The sequence below is a fragment of the Ambystoma mexicanum genome, chromosome 9 (genome assembly GCF_040938575.1).
Source record: "Ambystoma mexicanum isolate Mex_15411 chromosome 9, UKY_AmexF1_1, whole genome shotgun sequence".
In the NCBI taxonomy this organism is placed as follows: Eukaryota; Metazoa; Chordata; class Amphibia; order Caudata; family Ambystomatidae; genus Ambystoma; species Ambystoma mexicanum.
In genome coordinates this window covers 1,354,690,708-1,354,718,665 of record NC_090931.1, presented here as the reverse complement: position 1 = coordinate 1,354,718,665, position 27,958 = coordinate 1,354,690,708, and the positions used below count along the sequence as shown (strand labels likewise).

General features: G+C 44.4%; 1 protein-coding gene across 2 annotated transcripts in view; it reads right to left on the bottom strand.

Moving 5' to 3' along the window:
* The window catches only part of LOC138489128 (contactin-associated protein-like 5), a 1,755,478-nt gene that overhangs the window by 17,538 nt on the left and 1,709,982 nt on the right, over positions 1–27,958 (bottom strand). For both annotated transcript variants that reach the window (XM_069616764.1, XM_069616763.1), the window contains exon 21: positions 14,105–14,192. In XM_069616764.1, coding sequence (XP_069472865.1) covers positions 14,105–14,192 — 88 coding nt within the window. The remainder of the gene's footprint in view (positions 1–14,104; positions 14,193–27,958) is intronic.

Here is a 27,958-nt window from a genome sequence, read left to right as displayed (position 1 = left end):
GTGGTCAGCTATCCAATCAAGGATGCAGCCTTTGTTATGTGTGGGTGAGCTTATTTTTTGGTCAAAGCCTAGTTCCTTCAGGGCTAGTGTGAGAGATTTGGCTGGCTTGTCCTTTTTGTCATTGAAATCGAGGTTGAGATCACCTAAAAGGGTGCTTTTTGAGGTGATTTTTAGGTTTTCTGTTAGGCGGTGTAGGAGGTTCTCATGGAACTCCGATAGTGGGCCAGGTGGGCGGTAAACGAGATTGATGGTGATGGTGGAATTGGGGGGGAGGGAGCGATTTTTATAGCAAGGGAGTCTATTTTATCACCCAGGTTAGATGTGATTTGTCTGGCCTCTAGGTGGTCTTTCAAGATGAGGAAAGATGGTCTTGGCTGATGATGGAGTAGCCATGTGGGATGGCAAGGTTGAGGGCTGGCCCTGCGGCGCTATGAAGCCAGGCCTCAGTGATGGCTAGGATGTCGAGGTCCAGGTTGAATAAGAGTTTGTGAATTTCAGTGGCATGTGCAGTGATGGATCTAGTATTGATAAGGGCACATTGTAGGTTGTGTGAGGTCTGGGATGAAGAAGGGGTGGTGTTATGTGGTACAGGTATGGCAGGGTTAAGGTGCGTCAAGACTATTGTGGGTGAGACTAGTTTGGCCTTGTTGGTAGGCGTGTCTGTGGTCCTGGATGGTATGGGCAGTTCAAAAATGTACTCAGTGATGTAGTTAGGGTAGTAAGTGCATTGCATTTACAAGAATGTAGGCATTGAGAGTACTTACAGGATGCCTGATAAGATCCTGGTGGTATGCGGTCCGGCGGCACGGCGGACAAGGACAGGCACAGACAGGTTGGTGCCTTTAAGCGTGTGCCTTTAGAGACGTGTGCCCGGCTAACGCCTCCGGCGATGCTCCCTCGGTGAAGAGCTGGTAGCGGACCAATGAGGTTTGTGTGGGTTGCTAGGCAACAAAATAACTGGAAGAGGTGGCGACCATTTCAATAAGGACTACGTGAAGTACCACGTGTGTAATGATGCCGCGCAGGCCAATAATGAAAACAAAGCTTCTCGGCAGCTGCAGGGGAAGCGGTTCCTCGTTGGAACGTTGAGCGTAGTGCAGCCTTGATCATCTTACCCTGGGAAGGTAGGGGATTCTGGCCATCACACGCTGCAGCTGGAGCGGCTGGAGATGGGAGCAACTGTCCTGTGGCTGTGATATTGGGCTGGGCTGCTGCCCACCCATGGAAGGAGAGAGAATGGGCACAGGCACAGACAGCCAGGTGCCTTTAAGCATATGCCTTTGGAGATATGGGCCCGGCTAACGCCTTCCGGCGGTGCTCCCTCGGTGAAGAGCTGGTAGCGGACCAATGAGGTTTGTGTGGGTTGCTAGGCAACCAAATAACAGGAAGAGGTGGCAGCCATTTCAATCAGGACTACATGAAGTACCACGTGTGTAATGGCGCCGCACAGGCCAATAATGAAAAAAAAGCTTCTCGGCAGCTGCAGGGGAAGCAGTTCCTCGTTGGAACGTTGAGCTTAGCGCAGCCTTGATCAGCTTACCCTGGGAAGGCAGGGGATTCCACCCATCACGCGCTGTGGCTGGAGTGGCTGGAGATGGGAGCAGCTGTCCTGTGGCTGTGATGTTGGGCTGTGCTCCTGCCCACCCGTGGGCACCCACCCGTCCCTCATTATGAGCAGGCCAGTCTGGGGAAAAGTGCCAGTAACAACAGTTACCGGCACCTTTACTGGACCGGGATACTCTGAGTCTGCCGGTAGAGGCAGCAAACTACCAGCAGGCCTGACCTGCCGGTAGTTCAGGACCCTACCGGCAGATAAATCACTGAAGCACCGGCACCTCTGGGATTCCACTGGATTGGGAACTTACCGGTTCCACTGCCCCCATAATATCCAGTTTTACCGGGTGTTAGGGAGAATTCTCTGTTTAGGCTGAATTTCCCTACCTAGTGAGTCCCCCAGCAGCTTTGCTGGATTTCTGGGGTTTATTTTTTTCTCCTGCCAAGAGTGAGACTCTTTTACCCTCACTCTTGGACATGTTGAACTGTGTGATCTTGGACAAACCTTGTGTTGAATGGGCTATGGGGTCTTTTACTCCATAGGGCCTCATGTGTTTTTGTGATATGGGTTACACAGCACCCTCTGTGCAGTGACCCAGGGGTGTCCTAGGGACTCCCCAACATAGACTCCATACCCTGGGACTGACTACTGTCTCCCAGGGCATGTAAAGTCACCAAAGACTTTATTAGTCTTGAATCCTGAACAGAACCAGTACAAACCATCATATTGTGGACGTACTGGCTGGGGCAATTCGATTGCCCCAGGGTCTGTTAGTCGAGGGGGCACGTCTCCGTCCCCCCTGATCGAGTTTTGGCTGGTGGCAGTGGAAACTACTTTTTATATTCGACCGCGAATATTTCCCTATGGGATTTCCCATTGTTTTAGGCTAAAACATTTAATTATTTATTTACGGTAGCCTTAAACATACCGCCGGTTTATATATTTATTATTATAACTCCGGTCGGGTTATTTTGCCAAAACTTGATTCTAAAATGGCGTTGGTATTCACCTCTGTAATTCTGACCCAAAGTGGAGCCCTTTGTTCCACTTTTGGCGGGCTTCTCCACAGAAGCCCTCCAAAGTGGTGCCACTCTGTCTGGGGTACTTAGGAGGGGTGGAGGGGGATTTAGGCACCCTGGACTGAGTTACCTTGGTAACTCAAGTCGCACTCCGTCCTGATTGGCCCAAGTGGTGAGCCGCCCGGCTCACCACTTAGCATGTTTGAGTGACAGCTAGGCTGGGTGAATGGGGGTTTGCTGCATAAAAGCAGGGCTTTGGGGACTGGAACTTCAGAAGTCGCCACAGGACCAAGAATCCGACGAGGGAAGAGCTGAGCCGACCTGCTTCGACGACACCAACCGGTGGAGCCCTGCTGAACCGTCTCACCACTTTTTCCGACGACCGAGGAGAACTCTTAACGGAGTGGCTCCTTCCCTTGACTGGTGGGGACAACCAGTTTTCGCCTTCTTTCCCTTCTTCGAGGTATCTCGTGGCCGCCTTGCCTGTGCCAAGCACCCCGGCAACCGGAATACCACACTTTACCCCCTAACCGCGAAAGTCGGTGCAAACCCTTTAACCGGAGGACTCCACGGCTGGTCTCTTCCCGGACAGTGCTACGACCGTCCTCTTCTGCTCCTCAGCGAGATTTTCTTCTCCCCTGACCGACGTCGAGCCCTGCTGTCACTGCCTGGAACAACTGCCACCGCTGGAGGATCCTTTCCATTTAAGGTACTGTGTTCCGCCTGGCTTCCCTTGCCACCGACTGTACGGGGTAGATTTAGTCCCCGGCTTTCGAACCTGGGAGTGCCTGGGACACTTTGGCTAAACTTTCTGAGCCACTCTAAACTCTTTCTGACTCTTTGCAAGACTTTGAATCCCTAATAACAGTGTGATCTTGGGCACATTTTTGCTCCGGCTACTCCAAGAGTGGGCCCTGCCTAGTGACTTTTGCTCACCTGTGACTTTGTTCTTCTTTAAGCCTATTGCAAGTGTTCTGGACCTTAGAGTGGTGTGTTTAACCTATTTCTGCTTTTTCTCTCCCTTTCTTGGAAACTACTAGAGTGTCATCTAACGTTAAGCACTCACCTCTGTTTTAATTAAGTGGTGTTAACCTAGAGTTGTCTAGATAGGAGAAAGGATTGAATCTACTTTCATTATAACTGTGTTTGAAGTGTTTTACTATATTTTGCTAGAGTGTTTTCAACTTATGTGTGTTTAATAAATAAATAAATATATACTTTTGAAACCAAGCTCTGGTCAGTGTTTGCTTGTGCTATTGTGTTTTGGTACCTATTGTGTATACTTTGCATACTGCCTAACTCTTCTTGAGAGAAGTCTGACTGCTCAGCCACAGCTACCAGGTAAATCTGGGTGGTGCAGACTGCTACCAAAGGGGTTTACTGCTATACCTGTAGTCTTAAATCTTTTGCAGTGTTCCCCAAGGGAACTGCACAGGTTTCTGCCTAACACTGGTGTATAGCGGTGGGATTTGTATTGAGTATACATTTTAGAGTGCTTTAGACACCTTGGTGCAACTAACCACAAAGCTTAGCACTATAAAACTGATCCTCTAACATGTCAGTTATAGAAAGCTATAGTCAAGAGTCCTTGGCAGCCAAAACTGCTGATTGTTTAAGAGTGCTCTGTAAACATAAGGATCTCATGACTAAGGGCAAGAAAATGGAGCTGATTGAAAGATTGTTAGCTAACCAAAGTCTGGGTGATGGTTCAGAGGAACCTACCACTCCAGCAACTGTAGATGACAGTATTGAAGTTAACATGGATCAAAATGTTGATGATTCTGAGGAAGAGTCAGAAGAGGAGGGTGAGGCTGTTGTAACTGTCCCCCCTAGGCCTCTGCCTGCTCTACCTGCTGTACCTACTGGGCCCTTACCAGGCCCCACATTTAGTCCTCAGTACTTTGAACTGGAGAAAATGAAACTAGAATTGGAGTATAAGAAACTTAATGCTCAAACTGACAAAGAACTAAGGCTAAGGGAAATGGAGCTCAAGTACGAGCTAGAATTGAAGAAATTGTCTGTTGAGAATGCTTCTCTCTCTGGCTCCTCTAGAAGTTCCAGTCCTAAAAGACCCCGGATGCCTAAAGAATTGGTTGGTATGTATGAGCCTAAGTTGGATGTGTTGGATTGGTTGTCTCTGTTTGAATATAATCATGGGCTCCAGAACATCACAGGAAATGACTTACTCACCTGGTTGTTCTCTAGGCTTCCCCCTGTTGCAACTGATGTGGTAATGGAGATGGGGGAGGAGGATAAGAAGGACTATGAATGTGTGAAACTAGCTTTGATAGCTAGGTTTGGGAAGACCCCTTCCCAGTATCTTAAGAGGTTTAGAAGCCTCAAAAAGCATGATGGTACCCCTTGGGCTACCTGGGTGAGTGAAGGGTTGAAAAACTTAGAGGGATGGATTAAGGGTTACAAAGTGAACACTTATGAAGGTATGAAGAATTTGTTTATGTTGGAGACTATTTATGATGCCTGCTCTCCTGAGCTCAGACAGCACTTGGCTGATTCCAAGGAATTAGATTCCCGGAAACTGGCTAAGGCTGCTGACTTGTGGGTTGCCAACAGGGCCACTCACAAGGATTCTGGGGTAACTCAGAAAAAGGATGGGGAAAAACAGCCTAAAAAGGACTCCAAAGAGAATTCTAATAGTACAAATTCCAAAGAGGGCCCCAAACAAAACTATAAGGGTAAGCCACAAGGGAAACCAAATCAGGCTAGTGTACCTTCTGGTCCAAGACCAGAAGGAGGTCAGAACAAGCCCCCATTCCAGCGAGCCTTTGGCTCATGCTTTGTTTGTAAGGCTACTGACCATGTGAAAGGAGATCCCAGATGTAAGGGTAAACCTTCAGGGGTCCAACTTGCCTCCTTAGCCTTCGCTCCAGAAGAGGAAGTACATATGGCAAGTGGAAACTTTCTATTACTGGCTGATGAACCCACTGGAGTCTCAGCTAGTGTTTCTTTAGTCTCTCTGGGGTTGTGGGAACAACAGAATTTAGATGTGTATAACTCTATCCCAGATAATACTAAAGAGTATTATAAGGACAGTGTCCAGGTGAATGGTCAGGAGACTCCTGCCATTAGGGACACTGGAGCCAGCATAACTGTGGTGGATGAATCATTTTTCAAGGCAGAGGATGTTGCTAAGGCACCCAAATGCCTCACCAAGTTAGCTGGTGGGCCTGTGCAGATGTGTCCCCAGTTACCAGTTCTCATCCAATGTAATGATATGGCTGTAAAAATACCTGTCAGTGTACAATGTGAAGTGCCAGGTAGGGTTCTGTTGGGTAATGACCTCAAAGCTCTTGGAGTTGTATCTCATACCCCCAGACCCCCTAGCAAAAGGTTACAGGAGCTCACAAAACCTGCAAGAGAGAAAACCCTGAGAGGGTTATCTCAGGAGATGATGACAGAAATCACTCCTCTCCCACTGGAGCAACTTACTGCAGTCACAACCAGATCTGGAGCAAAGGGGCAACCCAAGACTCCTAGGAAAAAGCCAGCAGCAAGCACTCCAGTGCTTCCAACAAGGACTTCCCCGAGGTTGTCCAAAGTTACACCTGTAACTCCACCTCCAGCTGAGGCTGAGAGGGAGGTACAACCCTGTGTGGTTGAACTAGACTCTGAAGAAGAGCTAGAAGGAGGCCCAAACCTTATTGGTGATTTGGACCCTGAGGACCATCCTGAGCTGCAGTCTTTACTGGCAGAAGGTGGGCCTAGCAGGGCCGCTTTTCGTAAGGGACAAAGAGAATGTCCAACTCTGGAAGGTCTCTGCCACCAGGCAGCTTCTCAGGCTGATGGGCAAGAGCCTGGGAAGTATAGGTTACACTGGGAAGATGGCCTCTTCTATAGTGAACCGACTGAGTCTGAACCTGGAGACTACAAACGCCTTGTAGTTCCCCAAGAGAACAGACAACAGTTCTTACAACTAGCCCATGAGATACCTTTGGCTGGTCACTTGAGTTTCAAGAAGACCAAGGAAAGGCTCTCACTCTACTTCTATTGGCCAAAGATGGGGGCTGAAGTAGATAGATATTGTAAGAGCTGCCATACCTGCCAGACTTCTGGTAAGGTTGGTTCCAAGAATGTGGCACCTTTAGTGCCTCTCCCAGTTGTGGGAGTCCCATTTGAGAGAGTAGGGATTGACATTGTTGGTCCCCTTGATCCTCCAACCTCCTCAGGCAACAGGTTTATACTTGTTGTAGTAGACCATGCTACTAGGTACCCTGAGGCAATTCCTATGAGGACTGTTACAGCTCCGGCTGTGGCTAAGGCCCTCCTTGGTATTTTTACCAGGGTTGGGTTTCCTAAGGAAGTAATCTCTGACAGGGGGTCAAACTTTATGTCCCACTACATGAAAGCCATGTGGAAAACCTGTGGAGTTACTTACAAGTTCTCTACAGCCTACCACCCTCAGACAAACGGGTTGGTTGAAAGGTTTAACAGAACCATGAAGAGCATGATAGGTGCTTTAGAGGAACCCCTTAAGAAAAAGTGGGACCTTCTACTACCATGCCTTCTCTTTGCTTATAGAGAAGTCCCTCAGGAGGGAGTAGGTTATTCTCCCTTTGAGCTTCTCTATGGCCATCCAGTCAGAGGTCCGTTGGCCCTGATTAAGGAGGGATTGGAAGGTGCTCCTCCCCTCAAGCCAGTCAGAGTGACTGACTATGTGATAGGTCTCCGAAGGAGAATGTCACACATGATGGCAGAAGCAAGTGACAACTTGAAAGCTGGTCAAGCTCTGGTCAAACATTGGCATGACCAGAAGGCTAACATGGTTGAGTTTACTCAAGACCAGCTAGTTCTCGTTATGCTCCCAACAAGGCAGAGGGCCTTGCAAGCCAACTGGATGAGAAGGGTAGGGAGCACCCCATTTGCTTCATCAGTAGAAAACTGAAGGATCCTGAGACAAGGTGGGCAACAATCGAAAGAGAATGCTTTGCTATTGTGTGGGCACTGAAGAAGTTTAGGCCATACTTGTATGGTTCTACTTTTGTTATTCAGACTGACCACCAACCCTTGAGATGGTTAATGCAAATGAAAGGGGAAAATCCAAAACTATTGAGATGGTCAATCTGCCTGCAAGGGTTTGATTTCACCATTGAGCACAGGTCAGGGTGTCACCATCAAAATGCTGATGGACTCTCTAGGATGTATATCATCGACTAGAGGTATGAGGTTCATCCAGGAGTGGATTAAATCCTCCTGTCCCTTAGTCTGGGGGGGGCGAGTGTTAGGGAGAATTCTCTGTTTAGGCTGAATTTCCCTACCTAGTGAGTCCCCCAGCAGCTTTGCTGGATTTCTGGGGTTTATTTTTTTCTCCTGCCAAGAGTGAGACTCTTTTACCCTCACTCTTGGACATGTTGAACTGTGTGATCTTGGACAAACCTTGTGTTGAATGGGCTATGGGGTCTTTTACTCCATAGGGCCTCATGTGTTTTTGTGATATGGGTTACACAGCACCCTCTGTGCAGTGACCCAGGGGTGTCCTAGGGACTCCCCAACATAGACTCCATACCCTGGGACTGACTACTGTCTCCCAGGGCATGTAAAGTCACCAAAGACTTTATTAGTCTTGAATCCTGAACAGAACCAGTACAAACCATCATATTGTGGACGTACTGGCTGGGGCAATTCGATTGCCCCAGGGTCTGTTAGTCGAGGGGGCACGTCTCCGTCCCCCCTGATCGAGTTTTGGCTGGTGGCAGTGGAAACTACTTTTTATATTCGACCGCGAATATTTCCCTATGGGATTTCCCATTGTTTTAGGCTAACACATTTAATTATTTATTTACGGTAGCCTTAAACATACCGCCGGTTTATATATTTATTATTATAACTCCGGTCGGGTTATTTTGCCAAAACTTGATTCTAAAATGGCGTTGGTATTCACCTCTGTAATTCTGACCCAAAGTGGAGCCCTTTGTTCCACTTTTGGCGGGCTTCTCCACAGAAGCCCTCCAAAGTGGTGCCACTCTGTCTGGGGTACTTAGGAGGGGTGGAGGGGGATTTAGGCACCCTGGACTGAGTTACCTTGGTAACTCAAGTCGCACTCCGTCCTGATTGGCCCAAGTGGTGAGCCGCCCGGCTCACCACTTAGCATGTTTGAGTGACAGCTAGGCTGGGTGAATGGGGGTTTGCTGCATAAAAGCAGGGCTTTGGGGACTGGAACTTCAGAAGTCGCCACAGGACCAAGAATCCGACGAGGGAAGAGCTGAGCCGACCTGCTTCGACGACACCAACCGGTGGAGCCCTGCTGAACCGTCTCACCACTTTTTCCGACGACCGAGGAGAACTCTTAACGGAGTGGCTCCTTCCCTTGACTGGTGGGGACAACCAGTTTTCGCCTTCTTTCCCTTCTTCGAGGTATCTCGTGGCCGCCTTGCCTGTGCCAAGCACCCCGGCAACCGGAATACCACACTTTACCCCCTAACCGCGAAAGTCGGTGCAAACCCTTTAACCGGAGGACTCCGCGGCTGGTCTCTTCCCGGGCAGTGCTACGACCGTCCTCTTCTGCTCCTCAGCGAGATTTTCTTCTCCCCTGACCGACGTCGAGCCCTGCTGTCACTGCCTGGAACAACTGCCACCGCTGGAGGATCCTTTCCATTTAAGGTACTGTGTTCCGCCTGGCTTCCCTTGCCACCGACTGTACGGGGTAGATTTAGTCCCCGGCTTTCGAACCTGGGAGTGCCTGGGACACTTTGGCTAAACTTTCTGAGCCACTCTAAACTCTTTCTGACTCTTTGCAAGACTTTGAATCCCTAATAACAGTGTGATCTTGGGCACATTTTTGCTCCGGCTACTCCAAGAGTGGGCCCTGCCTAGTGACTTTTGCTCACCTGTGACTTTGTTCTTCTTTAAGCCTATTGCAAGTGTTCTGGACCTTAGAGTGGTGTGTTTAACCTATTTCTGCTTTTTCTCTCCCTTTCTTGGAAACTACTAGAGTGTCATCTAACGTTAAGCACTCACCTCTGTTTTAATTAAGTGGTGTTAACCTAGAGTTGTCTAGATAGGAGAAAGGATTGAATCTACTTTCATTATAACTGTGTTTGAAGTGTTTTACTATATTTTGCTAGAGTGTTTTCAACTTATGTGTGTTTAATAAATAAATAACTATATACTTTTGAAACCAAGCTCTGGTCAGTGTTTGCTTGTGCTATTGTGTTTTGGTACCTATTGTGTATACTTTGCATACTGCCTAACTCTTCTTGAGAGAAGTCTGACTGCTCAGCCACAGCTACCAGGTAAATCTGGGTGGTGCAGACTGCTACCAAAGGGGTTTACTGCTATACCTGTAGTCTTAAATCTTTTGCAGTGTTCCCCAAGGGAACTGCACAGGTTTCTGCCTAACACCGGGATGTATGGGTGGCAGAAACGGTAAGCCGATGTTGCTAGAAGGCCTCCCGGCAACCCTATAATGAGGGCCATAGTCTCAGCAAGGAAAGATAACTATAATCAGGTTGCAGCCGGGCTTGCGAATTCTTCCGGCACCTGACTTGCCGGAAATACTGGCCCATTAAACTCCCAGCCGCGGGGGCGTAGGAGACTCGTACAATCTGGGGGGAACAGGGGACATCTTGGGATTTTGCTTTTTTATTTATTTATTGTGTTTTAGTCAAATAACTTGACTTTTCACAAAATCAAAATAGCAGTACAAATTAAATCACATATATCATCACTGTATAAAACAAGAGAAAAGAAGAAAAGAAAACAGAAGAAAATTAAGAAAAAGGAAAAGCAGTTCAGAGTACAAAATCAATTTTACTAAAATGTGTGTTCATGGACAAAAACATTTAGTCTAAATGTGCCATATGCTCCAAAATGTAGATGCTAATTGTAGTTAAGTGTTATAAGAATGGGAAGGCATGATACATGGTTTGGGGTTTGCACTGTCCGGGGAGAAATGGTGCAATGTTTGGGTCTTCTGTTGCTGAGGGTGCAGAAGCAGTATGATTGGTAGGGGTCTGTGTAGTGTGGGGATTGGAAAGTAGGAAACTATGTGGCTTTTGTGCTCTTGGCCAGACTGGCAGGATACCAGCCCCTGGTTTTGTATAATGAAGGGTGGTGAAGATAGTGACCATATATGGTTCTTGTGTTTGGAGGGGGTTGAGAGAAGGCAGGAAGTCAGGTGACTGTTGTTGGGATCTGGAGGCAGGATACTTCTTATGTGTTATTTGGCACGGGTGGCAAGAGGCTAGGTATGGAATGTGTGTTGTGGTTATGGATGCAAGTTGTCACATAAGCATCTCTTCTTCTCTGGTGTCTGTGGATGGGGTGGGGGTTGTATGGCAAAGAGCTGAGTTTGTGTTTTGTGGGATGCTGGGGCATGGGGGCAGGTATTGGGCAGTTGGTGGATCGGCTCACTTTTGGATCGAAGAGCCAAGCCCGACATCCTCACTTGTCTCTGACTCAGCATTGCCTATGAGTCGTCATGGACTGCAAAAAATAGTAAACTGATTGACTTCCACAATTTGTCTGGTCGTTTGATACCAGTTCTATTAAGGACCTAAGGACCCAAAGTGCATTTTGTTGTTCCGTTTTAAAATGTTAAGCTACTGAGGTATTGTTATGGGGCTACACAGTGTCCAATGTATCCTTATAGAATATATTGACTTAGTAACATGTCAATTGTGAATGTGGCTTGTTTCAGTGCTTTATGTAGTGCTAAAATGCCATTGAACTGCTACTTCAGAGCACTTTGAGACTGCACCATGCTTTAAAGCCAAAAAGGAAAAGCCAGGTTCAGACGTGCAGGACGTTGACTGTGGTGGGGCCTGAGCCCCGAGAAGGTTTTGTACCTTCAAACACTCTGTTCTGTAGACAGGGGACCAGGCTGGCACAGAGGATACTCAAGGATGGGAGTTATTTCGTTATTTGGTAAATGGCTCTCATGCCCTTCTTTCCTGGAATCCCTTCTAGCATTCCAGATTTCTTTTGGGGTTCCACTGATGTAGAAAGACAGGAGAGTTCCTCATAGTAGCGCTGGAGTGCATAGATTTTAGGAGTTAGTTTGAGAATAACAGTTTCTTTGGCGTCATACAAAATGGGCACAAAAATCACACACAACCGAAGCACAAATGGAAAAGAGTAAAACAATTTCCCCACCTTTAAAACTTACAAACTGTCCAGCCGAATTCTACCATGTTCTAAAGTGTTTCTCGGCTATATTTCCCAGCACCTACCTACTTATATCTGTATTAGTTTGTCTTGGAGCTCCAGCCAAACACCTGAGCAGATACAAACAGCTGTCATTTGTGCTCCCACTACTCACTTAGCCCTTTTATTACCCCAGGACTGGAACTCATTCGTGGCCTACCTTCCCCTCTACTCCATTCAGTTCATGTATTTCACAAATATGCTCATATTTCTATTCTGTACATCTCACATTCAATTGACTTAAATGGTTTATTTAGTACATAATTCACGAACACAATTATTAAATCAATAGTCTTCTGCCGCATTCTTTTGAGCTTTGTTCAGCCTATCAATTACACCCTCCCACTTTCTGGCATTAATAACGGGCACCACAGTGTTTTGCTGTTTTAATTAGTGCTTTATGTTTTGTTCTGCCTGGGTCTGCTCTGCCCTAACCGCCTTCCTTTCATTTCTCCCATTTTGCAGCTCTCCTCCCCACCCTCCTCCAGCTGATATTCATTTCCCTCGTGGAAGTGATGCAGGTATAGCATGCGCCACACAAAGAATCCTGTGTGGCTAAGCCCATCCATTCAACACTTTCACATAAGCACCAACATGTTTTGAGTCGACGCGAGGTGCCTGCTCAGGGCCATTTACAAAAAGAGCTGCTAAGAATGGCAAGTATCACCTCTGCCACATCCTTTGAGCACTGCGACATTAATATTCAATGCATTAATTTGTGTGCAATAAAATAACAACTGTTACCTTAATGTGTGTTTGGTCTAGTTAAATATAAGAAACAAAACGAAGAAGTCCAATTACAGTTCTTTTCAGATGCGCTGTAGCTCACAAAAACTTCAATCTATTGAGTGATGTGTGGTGAAGCCATCCAGCGTCTTTAGGGCTGCTTTACGATGCCATCAGCAAGCGGGTAACTCTGATTTAGTAGCTTGCCCTGAGCTCTTTTCCAATCAAGACACACTCTGCTCGGCAAATCAACGTGAAAGGGACTCTCCATCCTCCACGCAATGTCACAACTGAATGCCATACACAGACTTCTGTCGTCGGCAGACTTGCCCCCAATGTCCAACCTACCTCACCATTCACAGTGACAGTCACACACCCCCATCCCCTGCTTAACTACGCAGTCGATCCACTCTTTCCGGGGCACGCACACTGCTTAGCACTCCTCCCAGGCTCCCACATCCCCATTCCAACACGATGCGCCCTGCCGGTGCCGCGGCCCGGCCTGTTCTCAGGAGGGCCACTTTTTTTGAATGGTTGAGTTACCTTAGCTAAGTGGTCTTGTTGAGTCTCTCTGCCTCTCGGCACTCCAGGAGATCGAATCGGCCTGAAGGCAGGCGTCGCAGGAGCAGTCAGTCACACTCTCAGGAGCCGAGCACACGTTGCTGCCTGCTGGGCTAGTGGCTTCTGGAAGGTGAGGAGGAGGCTGCGCAGCAGTGCACTGCACACTCGAGTTGCAGGGGCTGCCTGGCATGTGCAGTATGTTCCCATCCTCGGGCCCGGCATCGGCACGTGATGCAGGCGTGGGATACAGGCGTGGGAGGAGGGGGAAGGGGAACGCAGGCAGGAGCAATAGTTCTTGTTGTTATAACAAGAATCCAATACCCAGGCTGCTGTTGCTGAACTGCTGCGTGCAAACTTCAGAGTCTGAAGTTTGCATGCATCAGTGCACATGCTGCAGACTCAGGGAGACACACAAAAGAGACACACAAACTGGGGGAAACTGGGGGGATAAATGCCATTGTATCCCCTCACTTAAAATTGTGGCGGGGGGGTTTGTCCCCCTTGTCCTACGCCCATGCCCGGCGGTCCATGAAGTCAGGTGCTGGAAAATGTAATTCGCCATTCCCATTTGAGTCCCATAGGACTCAATCGGAATGGGACCACGGAAGCACTGGCACTGTTAATAACGGTGCCGGTGCTTCTGTGAAACTCTGCGGGCGGGTGCCATTCCGCCCACCATGCCTTACCCTGGCAGGCAGGATGGCACCCCCCCGAATACTCGTAGTGTGCAGGTCCGGTAACAGGGGTGCCGGTAGGCTTACCAGCACTGTTGTTACCGGACCGGCACACTCGTAAAGAGGCCCATAGTATCGCAAGCGCTGAAAGGATCCAGCTGGAAACAGCATCCATAGTCACAAGAATTTCACGGGTGTGTGACAATGCAAATAAGAAACAGGTTACTAATACTAACAATTCCACTTAAGCACATCATATCCAAGTATTGTAAGTAACAATGATTTCATCAATACAACACAGAATGTGGTGGCATACATCTCAAACAATGGTTGCGTAAACTGACTTTTCATAGTGAGCACATTTGACAGCAGGATCCTTTTTGCACGTTGCAAGATGTGCTCAGACTTACCTAATATCTTGCCTAAAGTGAGTGACTGATCTCCCTTGAAGTCAATATGTGGAGGGAATGTATACTTTAGTTTGGCAAGCTGGTCGACCTAAAAGAGAACAAAGGAAAAGAAAAGAGTTGCACAATATATCCACTGTCCAGGAAGATAGTTAGGCTGTGTTTCTAAAAAGAAAGCACTGATGTCAGCTGTGGCAATTGGACTTTTAAACTAGTTTCAAGCATGTTGTCTGTGCTTCACTGCTCAAGGCATGCTCTCCAGTCAAATGGAATGAAAGTGTATTGATGTAACCCAAAAAAAAGCAAGGATTGGTCAAAGTAGTCCATATTGTTGTGAATCTAGTCAGACATCAATTATTATTACGTTTTGAAATTAAAAAGGTAACTTTCATGGATCAGAATATATTACAACATACGTTTTAGAAGTGCTGTTTTATCTTTACACGAGGTGACAATGACACGTATGGTGCACTATATATGCACAATTGCCCATGCTCAAACACGGTTCATGCACAATCACATTCGCTTCAGTGAAATACAGTTTCTATGTATTTGCGCTGTCTCTAATGTAATGGCACATTTACTTACTGTCTATCTGCATGTGTAGTGTACAGTAATGCAACCCCATTATTAGACGCGTGGCCATGCACATTTAGCTTTTGCAGATGTTCAATCACATTAGCACACGGACATCTGTAGACGTAAAGCAATACTAACATATTACTTTGAAAGTAATTTTCCCTAGGATTATGATTTTTTAAATCTATTTTTCATTCTGATACGATTTCCATGTTTGGCATCAAACTATCCATTTTTCTATAGTCATGCGATGGTGCAACCGTGGTATGGTCCTATTCATCTTAAAGGAAGCTTTCCATTCTGAGAGGAGTTCTCTATTTCTTACCACGCTATGATTTTCCTACGTGTTTTATTTTTTTACTGCTAATAAAGAAATGTGCCAATCTGACATATTATAGCAACATTCTGTAGAATTTTTCACCAGTGTAAAAAAAAAAATATTATTTACACCATGTTTCTTTTAAAAAAGTCAAATCGAACATAGCAAACATATTCTTTAAATGGACTCTGTGCCATATCAACTCGTTTTTAAGCAAGATAACATAACGCCAAAAGTGTTTGTTCTTCTTACATAGTAAACAAAAAGCAAATAAATGGCTCTTGGATGTTGGACGGTCTGGTGTGCACTTTTTGAGTTTTGGGACATGTGTTAGTACTTTTTTATTCTTCACATCCGCTCCCAATTCCTGGCATTCTCATTCATTTTAGAATGTGCTGTTTAATTAGATGCCACTGGCCACACTCTGGCAGAAGGAGAGCCATCTATCTTAGGTTTAGACACAGGATTGTTAATGCTGATTTCTTTTCATGTGTGCCTATCCTGCATCCGTTTGTTACTTGGTGTTTTGATAGACTGATATTTAAAAGTCTGTATTTTTTTTTGGCACTTTTGTTTGTCATGAATTCAACCATTTATATGTATTTATATGGGTGCGCCACCCATACGGTGTAGCCGCACCCCAAATCTCAGACTCCCTTCTCCCCTACCCCCGCATACACGTGCACTTGTATATATATGTAATTGGTAAATACATTTGTATCTACAGTGTACAAACAAAATGCATGTTTTTATAGACTGATATATAAAAGTGTGCATTTTGTTTGTGCACCTTTGGTGGCCCTTCCATTGCCACGGTTTGTTAATCAAAAAGCCTATTGGGGTGACGTCATGCTAATGGGCTGCTGATTTCAAAGACATTACTTTTCTGATTGTGAGAAATTGTCATCTGTATTAATTAATACAATGATGCGTGTAATTCATCTCAGAAGGGGTAATCTGCTGATCAAGGTCATCTTTTAATAAGCCCCATGACAAAAACATAGTGTGAACCTGTGCCCTGCAGGATCAGTATCCTGATCTGCAGCACCCCCTCTCCTTTGGCACCGAGCAGGTCCAGGTTTCAAGGCTGCCCTCTTGATAGCTACAGTGCCAGGGTTGCATTTAAGACATGCCCCCCTGTTCCAAAAATGAAATAACTATGAGAATGCTCTCCTGGTGACCCATTAAACTGTAAATATAAGCTGTACCTGAGATTGGGGAATTTGGCCAGCATCTTTAATGGTAATCCAAGTCACATCAATGTGATATCATACGTGTGTCAGCCCAGTGAGCCCAGTTCAGCAGTGCAAGGTTTATGTAGATCCCCCAGCCAGACTGTCCTCGCTGCAGCCAGCTGGACTGTAACCCTGGGGTTGCCTCTCTTTGTTCCTTTGTGATGGCAAGAGATTATATGACCTACGACAGGCGAATCAGATGGACACATTAAACTGCTTCCACAGGTTTGCTATTCATGTATCTCTGTGTTATCAGCATGGGATTGCTCTTGCACCACTGATTGTTTGGGGCCGCGATGGCCTTCTTAATGACATGCACAGCCATATGACCTGTTTTGTGGCCTTTTGGCATTGGCAGCATTTTAGTGGTCAATATATTATTATTCTTTACTGTTTGGTTTATATAAACCTTTTACAAATTAACAACAATTTCTTACAAAGTTTGACATATTCACAAAAACAGTACCTGTATTTACAGGTCAATATATTGAATAAACCATTGTTTTGTCTCAACATGAATCTGTAGTTATGTACTTTTTTCAACCTATGAATACAACAAGATCCCCGACACCATTAACGTACATTGCTCTGGCTCTTTATCTAGATTAAGGGTGTGCAAACCACACTGCTGGAAGTGAAAACCACCCCTCCTTTGGAACTGGAGACAGGGGGGGCCCAAAAATACTCCTCCAGCTGACAACCAGAATGAGAGGCAGAGGAGACCCTTTGCGCAGGCCCAACTGAATGATAGTCAATCAGGATATCAAAACAATAACCCTTCTGATCTTACCACCTACAAAGTCTTCCAACCAGGTAAGTACTTCCCTGGGGAATTTTCCTCTGAATTTCCTGCAGTAAAGAAATACCACGCCACCACCAAACAATCATTTTTCAAACAGTTACGCTCCAAACCTAATTTTCAAAATAATCCTCCTTCTTCTCGCTGGTTACAGGACAATAGTAGAATGGAGAACCAGGACTTATAATGATGGTGGAAATGTACAATATCTGAGTTACTTCACTAGAAGGGATAGTTACCCTTGTAGGGAGCAACAGAGGTATTAGCAAAGACCTACATACAATTTTGAAGGAAGAGAAAAAGTGACCCAACTGACCAAAGACTTTGGGTGCATGATGGGGCTCAGTGAAATCCTCTGACTGACCATGCCCTTCAGAATGCCCCAACACCTAGATCTGATGCCCCGGGGGTGGGTGTTTTACTGAAAGAAAGTCCAGATATTCAACATTTTCCTGAGGATGGGGCTCCAGTTGGGAGAGACCAAGCCCTTGAGGAAGCTTCCTTTCTTACCTGAAAAGAACACCTGCAAACCTCTCAACCTGATACTGATTCTTCCACCCCTTGGTATCTAGAACCCAAAGAACAGAGCATAGGTAGACACAGCCAAAAAATAAAACTCACTTTGGGGAGAAAGAAAACAAAATAATCCCCTTTGAGCAATAAGAATCCCCAGAGGATTTAGGTAACAACATCTTTTTCATGAATTGGGGATTCCCTCCCAAAGGGAAATGGATCAAAATAGACACTGAGTCTGATGGTGTAAAGATGGAGACTGACCCAGGTGGAGAAACCCCTAAACCACAAACCTGTGAGCTAGAAAACTCCAACACTTACAGGTATCCTCCCCACAAACAGCTCCTGAGGACTGTCTTCAGATAGACAGAGAAAGCAAAGAGACTGGGGACAAAGAGAATCCCCCTACTAACAATACCATCTCCAAATGAAGGTTATTCCTAAATATTCCTGATCTTAGATACTGGAATTAGCCCAAGCTCACACAGTGATGAAGTTCGACCTTAAGACGATGACCACCAAGCTGGCAACTAACTTACACTTTCTCTGTAGACTTGAGGCAAAAGAGGGCAGATTTTATGCCCTGGTCAAAATATAGGGTCAGTGTGAATTATCAGCTCTGGCGGATGCTGAATGCTAAACTACTCTCATATCTAAAGTAGATTTTGACATATTGAATCGACAAAGAAGGGAGATTCACCAAATTCCCCTCATACCTCATTTTGGACAACTCCAAAACTTTGATGGGAATGATATTTCCGTTGACACGACTGCAGATCTAGAAATAAAAATGAGGCAGTACCTTTTGAAACACCCAGTCATAGTCATGACTGTGGAGGACACTCTTTGTTTACTGGGGAATCATTTCCTTCAGAGGTTATCACCTCTGATTGCATGAACTAGGTCCTCTGAACTCAGACTCACCGGCCTATCAATCTCAAGAGGAGTGCAAATTGTCATTTGATTGAGCGGTGTACTGATGAATTGGAATTTTACTTCCAGAACAACCATGTCCGAGAAATCAGCATTATCTATGTTGGAGAACAAACTGGCGATGGAAACTCTTCCCAACTTGCCAAAATCAACTTTCCCTCCAGTTGCAAGTGGTACTCAACACTGGACTGGAGCACTTTGAGATTTTATACAAATCAAAATTTCAAAGAAAGCCCAAGTCCCTTGAAAGAGGATGATGGAAAACCAGCTCAAAGTCTGAATGATATTCAGACAAAGGGCAAACAATTCCTTTTCCCCATTCAGATAAATGAGGGGGATTGGACAGTGCTCGCCAGAGTATGTCTAAGTAATGGAAAAAGCTTCATCAGCAAAGGATTATTCAGACAACTTCAAAAAAGATCACGCCATTCCCATGTTTAAATTAATTGATAAATACAAAGTGGGTTTGGAAAAACCACATGTTAAGCATTTCTTGCCTACCAAGTGTATCCTAAACTTTTATATTAGCACCAACACTATAGAAAATAAATGTTGGGTTGTTAGAGATGGCCGTTCTGACTTAGTCAATTTGCAAATAGTTTTGATTTGATAAACAGCAAAGTATGGTCACGACTGGGGGGTAACCCCATGGGCCTTGACACAACTGAGAGGGCATTTTGGTCAGCTTAATTGCTGCCTTATGCAGTGGAGGTCCTAGTAGAAGTAGAGGTTACCATCCCAGGACAAGTGTGACAATTCACAATTCCCATAAAAAATTAACAAGATCAAAACCTCAAAAATAAGGACACTTACATACATTTGAACTCTCACCTTCAACAACAAGGGATGTGTTTTGTATCCAATACTTATGGTGGATCTAGTATATAACACCATTTAAATATTGTTGCATAGCACCAACTCTCAAGGTATCACTTTGGTAGCGGACACCTCTTTTGTAATGGCGGTTGTTGTCCAACACTCTTCTAGTGATTTAGGGAATTAAATCATAGGACCAATTCCAAACAACTGTTTGGGCACCATTGACAGAATTCCTCTAGAAAAGATTTGTACTCATCATCGGGGGAATTTCTAGGTGTAATCTTCATGACCTTATGGGGTGGAAGATGTAACATGTGGCATCAGGAAGGATGAGGTGATATTTAGAGTCAACAACAAATCCACAGAACCTCATGTCGTAGTAAACACCATAAAAAGAGATCCCTCTACACAACTGTAGAATACTGCTTAGATTTCCAAGACAGAGGTTTTTCCATCAGGCAGATTTTCAAGGAACAGATCAATCTAGCGGGTGCCTGTGAGACAGAGGAGTAAAGGCAACAGCTAACACAGGTATTTCTGGACTTCCAAGATAACATTTCAGTGAATTCTTATGATTATGACATAAATGGATTCATTCAACCACCATACTCATGGACCCCGACAGGGCTCCACTATTCATCAAACAATACTGGATACCTCTCGAGTCCATGGAGTCACTCACAAGGATTATCCATAACTTGGAATTCCATGGTATAATTTGTCTGAACCACAGTACCTTTAAAAAAATGGTATTTAAGATAATGAAACCCAATGCACAACAGCCCTAAGGGAGTTGAACAAATGGGTTCAAAAGTCAAGATGGCCACTTCCCACATCGAATAAGGGTTGGTGCAGATCCAGGGTTCAAAACTGTACTCAGCCATTGATTTGACTAATGGTTACTGGCTGGGATGTACCTGTGAGCAGGAAAGACCAGTAAAAGCTGTGCTTTACCTTTTGGGAGAAGCAATACATGTAGCGCTGAACACCCTTTTGATAATTAAACTCAGGAAATTAATTCAATCTATTCCTTCACAAGGCCATTCACGAACTTGGGCAAAAGGGGAAACCTGGCCTATTTAGATGATGTATTGATCAAGAGCTCAACTGTGGAAGACAATATTGCAGAAACGTGCTATGTTCTGGCCCAGTTGCAGAAAGCTGGACAAAGTTGTCATTTCAGAAAGCACAATGGTGTAAGACAGAGTTAACTTTTTGGGCAGAAAATCGCCCCTGAGGGTCTCAACCAACAGGCAAAAAAAGTGGAAACATTATTGAAATTGAAAGACCATACCACTCTTCCCGAATTGAGAAGCCTCTTGGACTCACCTATTACAGCTGAAAGTTCATTGAGGACTATGCACAGGTCACTCGATCTTTGGTCCATTTACTAAAGGCTAAAGTCAAGTGAGAATGAAGTCTGGAACAATCCAAGGCAGTTAAACAACTGAAAAGAAGCCTTTCTCAAGCTCCTTGTTTGGCTTACCCCATTAAGAATATGGTGGTGCTCTTATAGACAGGGTTTTCTGCCTGAAAGCAATATTGTATCAAAAGCATGACAAGGTCAACTAAGTTATGTCTTACATGAGCAAAACTCTGTACTCTGTGGAGGAACAATTTAACAATTGTGGGAAGGCACTCCTGTGTAAGAGGATTCAATTCAACACTACAGCTAAGTCAACACCTAGTCTATAATACTGAATGAAAACCCTTATTGATATATCTTTAGGTCCAGTTCATGCGTTCTGGATGACTACCCCTATATAACACCCCTCTCTTGGAATCCCCCTGACCCCACTGAGCCAAGAAGTAGTTCTGTTTTGCAAGTTTAAAAGGTTTATTTGATAATTTAAAATATATATATATATCACACTTTATAATAAATTAATAATTGAATATCACACATAATCTGATACGATAATGATTAACAACGGAGAATCTGGCACTAGCACACTTCTTTATAATCCCTAATGAGTTGACATGAAATGGATGAGATAGCACACTGGTAAATAGGAACAAAAGAAGAATAATGTGATAGAGAATGCTTTATAGAGTTCAAATGGATGGAATGTTGAATGAATGAAATGCAGTATAGAAAATACTCAATATGATTTCAACAAAACAATGTAATCACTTTTCTCTGGCAATCCCCTCCCCCCCTTGATGCAATGCAAGGAAATGGAAGGAAGCACACAGTTCTCAGAAATGCAATCAACTGTAATTCAGTTCACCCCAGCAAGCTTACACTACAGAAAACAGATAGGAGTTTTGAAAACACAGGCAAAATGCTTTATATGTGCTGGCAATGAATTGAAAAATATGCTAAAATGCTTTTAATTCCCTTTCAGAGGTTCAGGGTGAGTGATAGGTACTCTCTATGAATTCGGGATCACCTTAACAATGCTTTAGTAGCAACTAGCAGGTAAACAAAGTTTTTGGCAAGGAAAAGCAAAACTGCTGTCTTTTTACACGTGAAGAAATTTGCAAATCGCGGCAAAATTCGCGGATGCGCCGAGCGCTATTACAGAGGAACCACAAGGACTATCGTTTTGGGGTCCTAGGAAAGCCTAGGATCTCAGCTTCCAAATGAAAGTTACTGCAAGTCTCTAAGACAAACGGTCGCGGAGATATGAGCGATTTTGTGAAGGTCGTTTTTCAGATTTTAAATTTTAAAAGCTCAAAATGACAAGTGACAGATTTTGCAGCTAGAATGACAGGTGACAGATTTGGAGCTATCAGGCAGTTCTACTTAGGTTAAATAGATTGAATTAGATGAATTTAAACTAAGAGATTGGTTCTACACAGTTCTGCTGGGTACTCACACTATATTCTTGAATTAAATGGGCCTCATCACGGATCTGGTCAGGGTTTTAGACTGGGCTCTGGTCTCTGTCTGGGCACAGCGTCTGGTCTCTGGAACTGCTCGCTCTCTGGTTTGGTCTCTTAGTTCTGGATAGATTGAAGTCTCTAGTTTGGCTTTCTGGAGGTTGATGGATTTGAAATCTGGATCTCTGGATGTTGTATGGTCCGGCAGAGTGCGTTGCAGCAAATGGGATTGAAGGTCTCTATCTGTCCTGACTGTCTGCTTTTATGTGTTTTGAGAGTGGGTGTGTATGTTGGTCATAACTAAACTTGCCCCTCTCACTTGTCATTGGTCAAATTTCCATTCCTCACTTGATTGGGGAAGGAACTGTGAGTCAGAGTGATGTCATTTTATGATCTCTTGAAAAAAAACTCCCCTGTCATCTGTGCACCCAAATCTATATATGATCAAAATCCATATTTCACAGTTACACAGTTGTTTGAAATTACATACCCATGTCACCTATCACATGAGGTATACTCTGTCCCAAATCTGCTGTTTCTAGGAACTTGCATTCAGAAATGGCACATATTTCACTTTTTAACTGATTTTGCCATTTCTGACATTGACCCCACTTTACATACATGTGCGCAGGGAGTAGGGACATTAACTGATGAAGTTTCAGATTTTTAACATGCACACATTTAGAGTAATATCCTCTTTTCCGCTAAAACCCCCCTGAACATACCACCGGTTCTAAAAACCTCTTAAACTGTGGGCAGAAAAATCACAAGAATTATGGTATCATTTATACAATTTTCACATGTCCGCTCTATGAATGATCCATCTTTTTAAAGTTGTGTTCTGGCTCCAAAGGGGTGTGGTTTACCCTCAGCACAAGGTTGCAATTCTGGTTTTTCCAGTTCTGCCAAGCCAGCTTGCTCTCACAGGCAGTGCCCCTCCCAGCTTCTGCCAAGAGGAAGCTCCATTTACGACCATTTACGACTCCCGTCATAAACCATCTGCCTGGGTGAAGGGAGTTGCATTGTTCACTCTCCTGCAGAGTACAGGTAATTCAATTATCAGATAGATGGTAGATTCTTTTGTGTGGCCAGCAAAAGGCAGATAGGCCTGGGAACACAGCTGTGACTCAAGTTTCACTCCTGATGGGGGTAGTTGCCAGGCAAAATCAAGTTCCTTAAGCCAGACTTTCAGCTAACTGTCATGTTTTTTGTTGCTTTTTAAATTAACTTGCAATTTTACACATGCAGCTAGAATGCTGATTCTAAGTGCAAAACTATGACATTTCAACAGTTACAAAGGCATGTGACACCAAACATAGGTCACTCATTTAATCTAAACATTTTCGATTTTAGTGTCTTTAAATCCAGTGCAACTTAAACTGCTGACTGCCTAGCAGTTTTGTTATAAGCATTGTTCTGGGCTCTTCATTTCCCAGATTTTGTAGGCACACAAAACTCCATTCTGCCAAATGTCTGCTGGTGTTCAGTGAATATTTTGCACATATTGCAATGTTTGAAAATAGGCATTTTGAGCCTGCCTTCAGAGAAACACAGGGTGGTTTTAAAACGCCGGCTTTTGGATAGTGGTGAGTACTGGTACTGCACCCATTTTTGGGATTTAACAAATGAATTCCCCACAATTCTAGGTTGCATTTGGCAATCAGCATTGCCATTCCCAATGGTTTCAGACTACTGTGCGGGTAGTCCAATGGTGGTTTTAAAGCGCTTTGAAGCTAACCGGCGCTACTGTTTTTCCTTTGGCAACCCATTTCCCTCATGGCAACCCGGCCTTTCATTCTCGCACTGGTGGGTGGCAAGTGAGGCAACCATTTTGGTGGGCGCACAAACTGCGCAGCTTTCCTGGATTTCGGCGCACATGTGGGTTTTCCGCCATCTTGAATTTTCTAAGCCCACAGCACCAAATGTTGCAGCATGATTACTTGCACGTGGGTCAAGACTCCCAACACCTGGCAATGGTATGGATATTGAAAACCACTGCCCATGTATCCAGGGGGATTACATCATTGTAGAGACTCCTCACCAACCCTTTCAGTATTTGCAAAGTGACAGAATATGGGCTGGGAATGTATTGAATTCCAGAGTTACTTCCTGGATTCTGTCCACTCAAGGCTTTCCTGTGGAGATCAGGTCTGGCCAAAACAAGAAGATTCATCTAGCACAAGGATTGGTGGACTTGCATTATTGTGCTCAAGAAACCGTCTCGAGGATGGAACTGGAATAACAAAAAACAATGTGGAGGCTTGCCTAGCTTCCCAACACAAGGTCTATGAAGAAGACACTTGTCAGGGGATAATCACACTCTATGTGGATGGGTGCTCCTACCATGTTGTGAATAACAGGGAAAAAGAACTAGTGTGTGGCATAGTGTTAATGACTTCAATTCAGCAATCCCACTAAGTCAGTGCCTCGTCTGGGATGCCCAAGGGAAGCCCTTATTTATATATTTTGATGACAAGTTATACTCTGGATGATAAACCCTTTTATAACGCCTCTCTCTTTGAATCCCCCTGACCTCGCTGAGCTAAGAAGTAGGTGTGTTTTGCAATTTAAAAGATGTATTGGAAAAATTAAACAATATATATATCACACTTTTATAATAAATTAATATTTGATATCACACTTAAGAATATGACAGCGATCAACAATGGATAATATTACAATTGTACGCTTATTTAATTACTTAGGAGTTGTTATAGGAAGGAAAAGGTAACTGATAATGCTTTTATGGTTTCAAGGAAAAACAGGGATGGAAAGAATGCAGTACAGAAATAACTGATGGGGTTTCACAAGAGATAATATGTTCACTTTTCCGCTTGTGGCCATTCACTCCCCCCCTATGCAATAGAAGGAGATGGAAGGGGAGCACACAATTTTCAGGAATACAAACAAAATGCAATGCAAAATTCCAGTTCCCCCCAGCGATCTTAGAGGAAAACAGGTTTGATTTTAAAACACAGGAAAAATACTTTAAATGTGATTTGCAAAGAAGGGAAAAATATGCATAAAATGATTTTAATTCCCTGTAGGAGTTTCAGGGTAGGTGATAGCTATTTAAGATTAGTTCAAGTCACACTGGCAATGCTCAATGAGGGATTAGCAGGTTGAAAACGAATTTTAGCAGTTCAAGCAAAAGACGGCTATGTTTGACAGGAGCTAATTTTTCAATTTGCTGGAATTTTTCCAAATGCGTCGAGCGCAATTACGGAATAACTATAAGGAATTCCAAAGTTATGGACGATTTTATGAAGGTAGTTTTTCAGAAATTAAATAATGATTCAAAATGGCAAAATGACACTTTTACAGGTTTAAAATCGGAGAAGGGACACACAATTCTATGATATAGTTCTGGACATGTTAAAATGGTTTGAATCAGATTATTTTAGACTAAAAGATTGGTTCTGGCACAGTTCTAGCTGAGTACTCACACTATAAATTTGAAATAGGCCGTCAAGGTCTGATCAGGTTTGGACTGGACTCCTGGCGGGTGGTTCTGAAGTCACAGCCCTCTGTGTCAGCTCTACACTTCACAGCGGTCTGGTCTCTGGTTCTGGCAAAAGTTCTTGGCACTGCTGAAAAAGTTCTGAAGTCTGGATTCTAAATTCTGGAGATGGTCCTTCTGGATATTGTCTTGTCCGGCAAAATGCTTCGCAAGAAAGTGGAAAGTGAATGTCTTGCCTGTCCAAAGCGGTCTCTTTTTATGTGTTTTGAAAATGGGTGTGTGCGTGGGCATAACTAAGCCTGCCCCTCACAACTTATCATTGGCCAAGCTCTCCTCTCTCCCTTGATTGGGGGAAGGAATGGAGTGTCATCAGGCATTAATTTTATGGCATACAGAAAGAACACTCCCCTTGTCAATTTGCACCCAAATCTATTTTTGATCCAAATACATATTTATCTATGCACCATTTTTTCTAATATTATATGTCCAATTAACATATTTTCTGTAGCACCAAACCATCCGATCCCTGTCTTTGTAAGTTGTTCTGTCCACCTATGACAGAATTCTGCCTTTTTCATCAAGAACACAACCTCTAAACTTTTTCAGAATTTACACAAACATGCACAAGGAATATGGGCATCAGATGATAAAGTGTCAGATTTTTAACATACAGACATTCGGAATAATACCTTATTTTCTGCTACTATCCCCCAGAACATACCACAGAGTCCTAACACCTTTTAAAATGTGCACAGAAAAATCACAAGAATAATGATATTAATTATATAATTTTGACAAGTCTGTACTATGAATTATCCACCTTTAAAAAAAAAAATATGCTCTGGCCCAGAGGGGTGTGATTTCCCAAAGCACATGGTGGAATTTCTGGTTTGTCCACTTCCTCCAACTCAGGTTGCTCACAGAGGCACCTCTCCTCCCAGTTTCTCCCAAGATGAAGCCATTTACGACCCCCCCTAATTTAACATTTGCCTGAGCCAAGGAAGGCTCTTTGTTCTGTTTCCCTGCTCCCAGGTGCTCCTCCCCTGATTCAATCAGAGAGGTGTAATCTCCTTTTGGTGGGAACAGCAGAAGGCTGCCAGGCCTGCGAATGCAGTGGCTGTGCAAGTTTCAACTCCTGTCGGGGGTAGTTGATGGGCAGAATTCAATCTCTTCAAGCCAGGCTTCAGCCAAATGTCACTTTTGTTTCCAGTTTTTCTTCATTCAAATCAAACTTACAATTTCTACACATGCAGCTAGAACGCTGATTCTAAGTTCAAAACTATGATCTTTAAACAGTTGCAACCTATGTGACACTCAAAAATAGGTCACTCATTTATTTTAAACATTTCGATTTTAGTGATTTTAAATCCAATTTCAGTTAAGCTGCTGACATCCACAGCTCAGACAGTTTTGTTATAAACATTGTTTTGGGCTCTTAATTGTTCCAGATTTTGTATGCACACAAGACCACATTCTGCCAAATGTCTGCTGGTGTTCAGTGAGATTTTGAATATCTTACAATGTTTAAAATAGGCATTTTTAGCTTGCATTTCAGAGAAACAAAGGTGATTTCAAAGCGCTTTTTTGATCTAACAGGCACTACTGTTTTTCCTTTGGCACCACGTTTCACTCATGGCGCTTCTGGCCCACCACGCTCGCACTGGTGGATGGCAGGTTAGGCGACTATTTTGGTGTGCGCAAAAACTGCCTGGTTTTCCTGGATTCTGGCGCAATGTGGGCTTTTTCGGCCATCTTGGATTTTTTGAGCCCACAGCCCCAATTGTTGCAGCATAATAACTTGAACGTGGGTCAAGACACCCAACAATAGGGAATGCCTGGGTTAATGATACTGCACAACCGCCTGCTGGTTATAAAATAGGACCCCAAAATAGTAAGTTGGCGGAGTAGATGGGGTACATCAAGCCATCCTCACTGTGGTACACCACTAACTGAAAGAACCAGTGATCATAAATGACACTGGGCCTCATTACAAGGCTGGAGCTCGCCATTGCGCTAATAGTGCCATGGCTGCCTCCAAATTCGTTCTGACTCCGCCCTGGTGAATGGAGCAATTACCGGTCCATTCCAAGGTTGGCGGGACCGGTAATTCCCCAATCACCAGGGCCATTCCCCATTCCCATTTGAGCCCCCTTAGGGCTCAATTGGAATGGGGAAGGTGCTCATAACGGTACCGCAAATTGCAGTGGGATGCCCGCCTGCCAACAGAGGACTTTGTTTTGTTGCAGAAAGGACTTCGGCGGCACAGAGGACTGCTTGGTGGAGCGTCGTTGCAGAGCATTGCCTGGAGGAGCTTTGGCGGACGTCGCCGGGACTGCGCCTGCAGCAGAATGTCGGACTCAGCGGACTTCAGCTC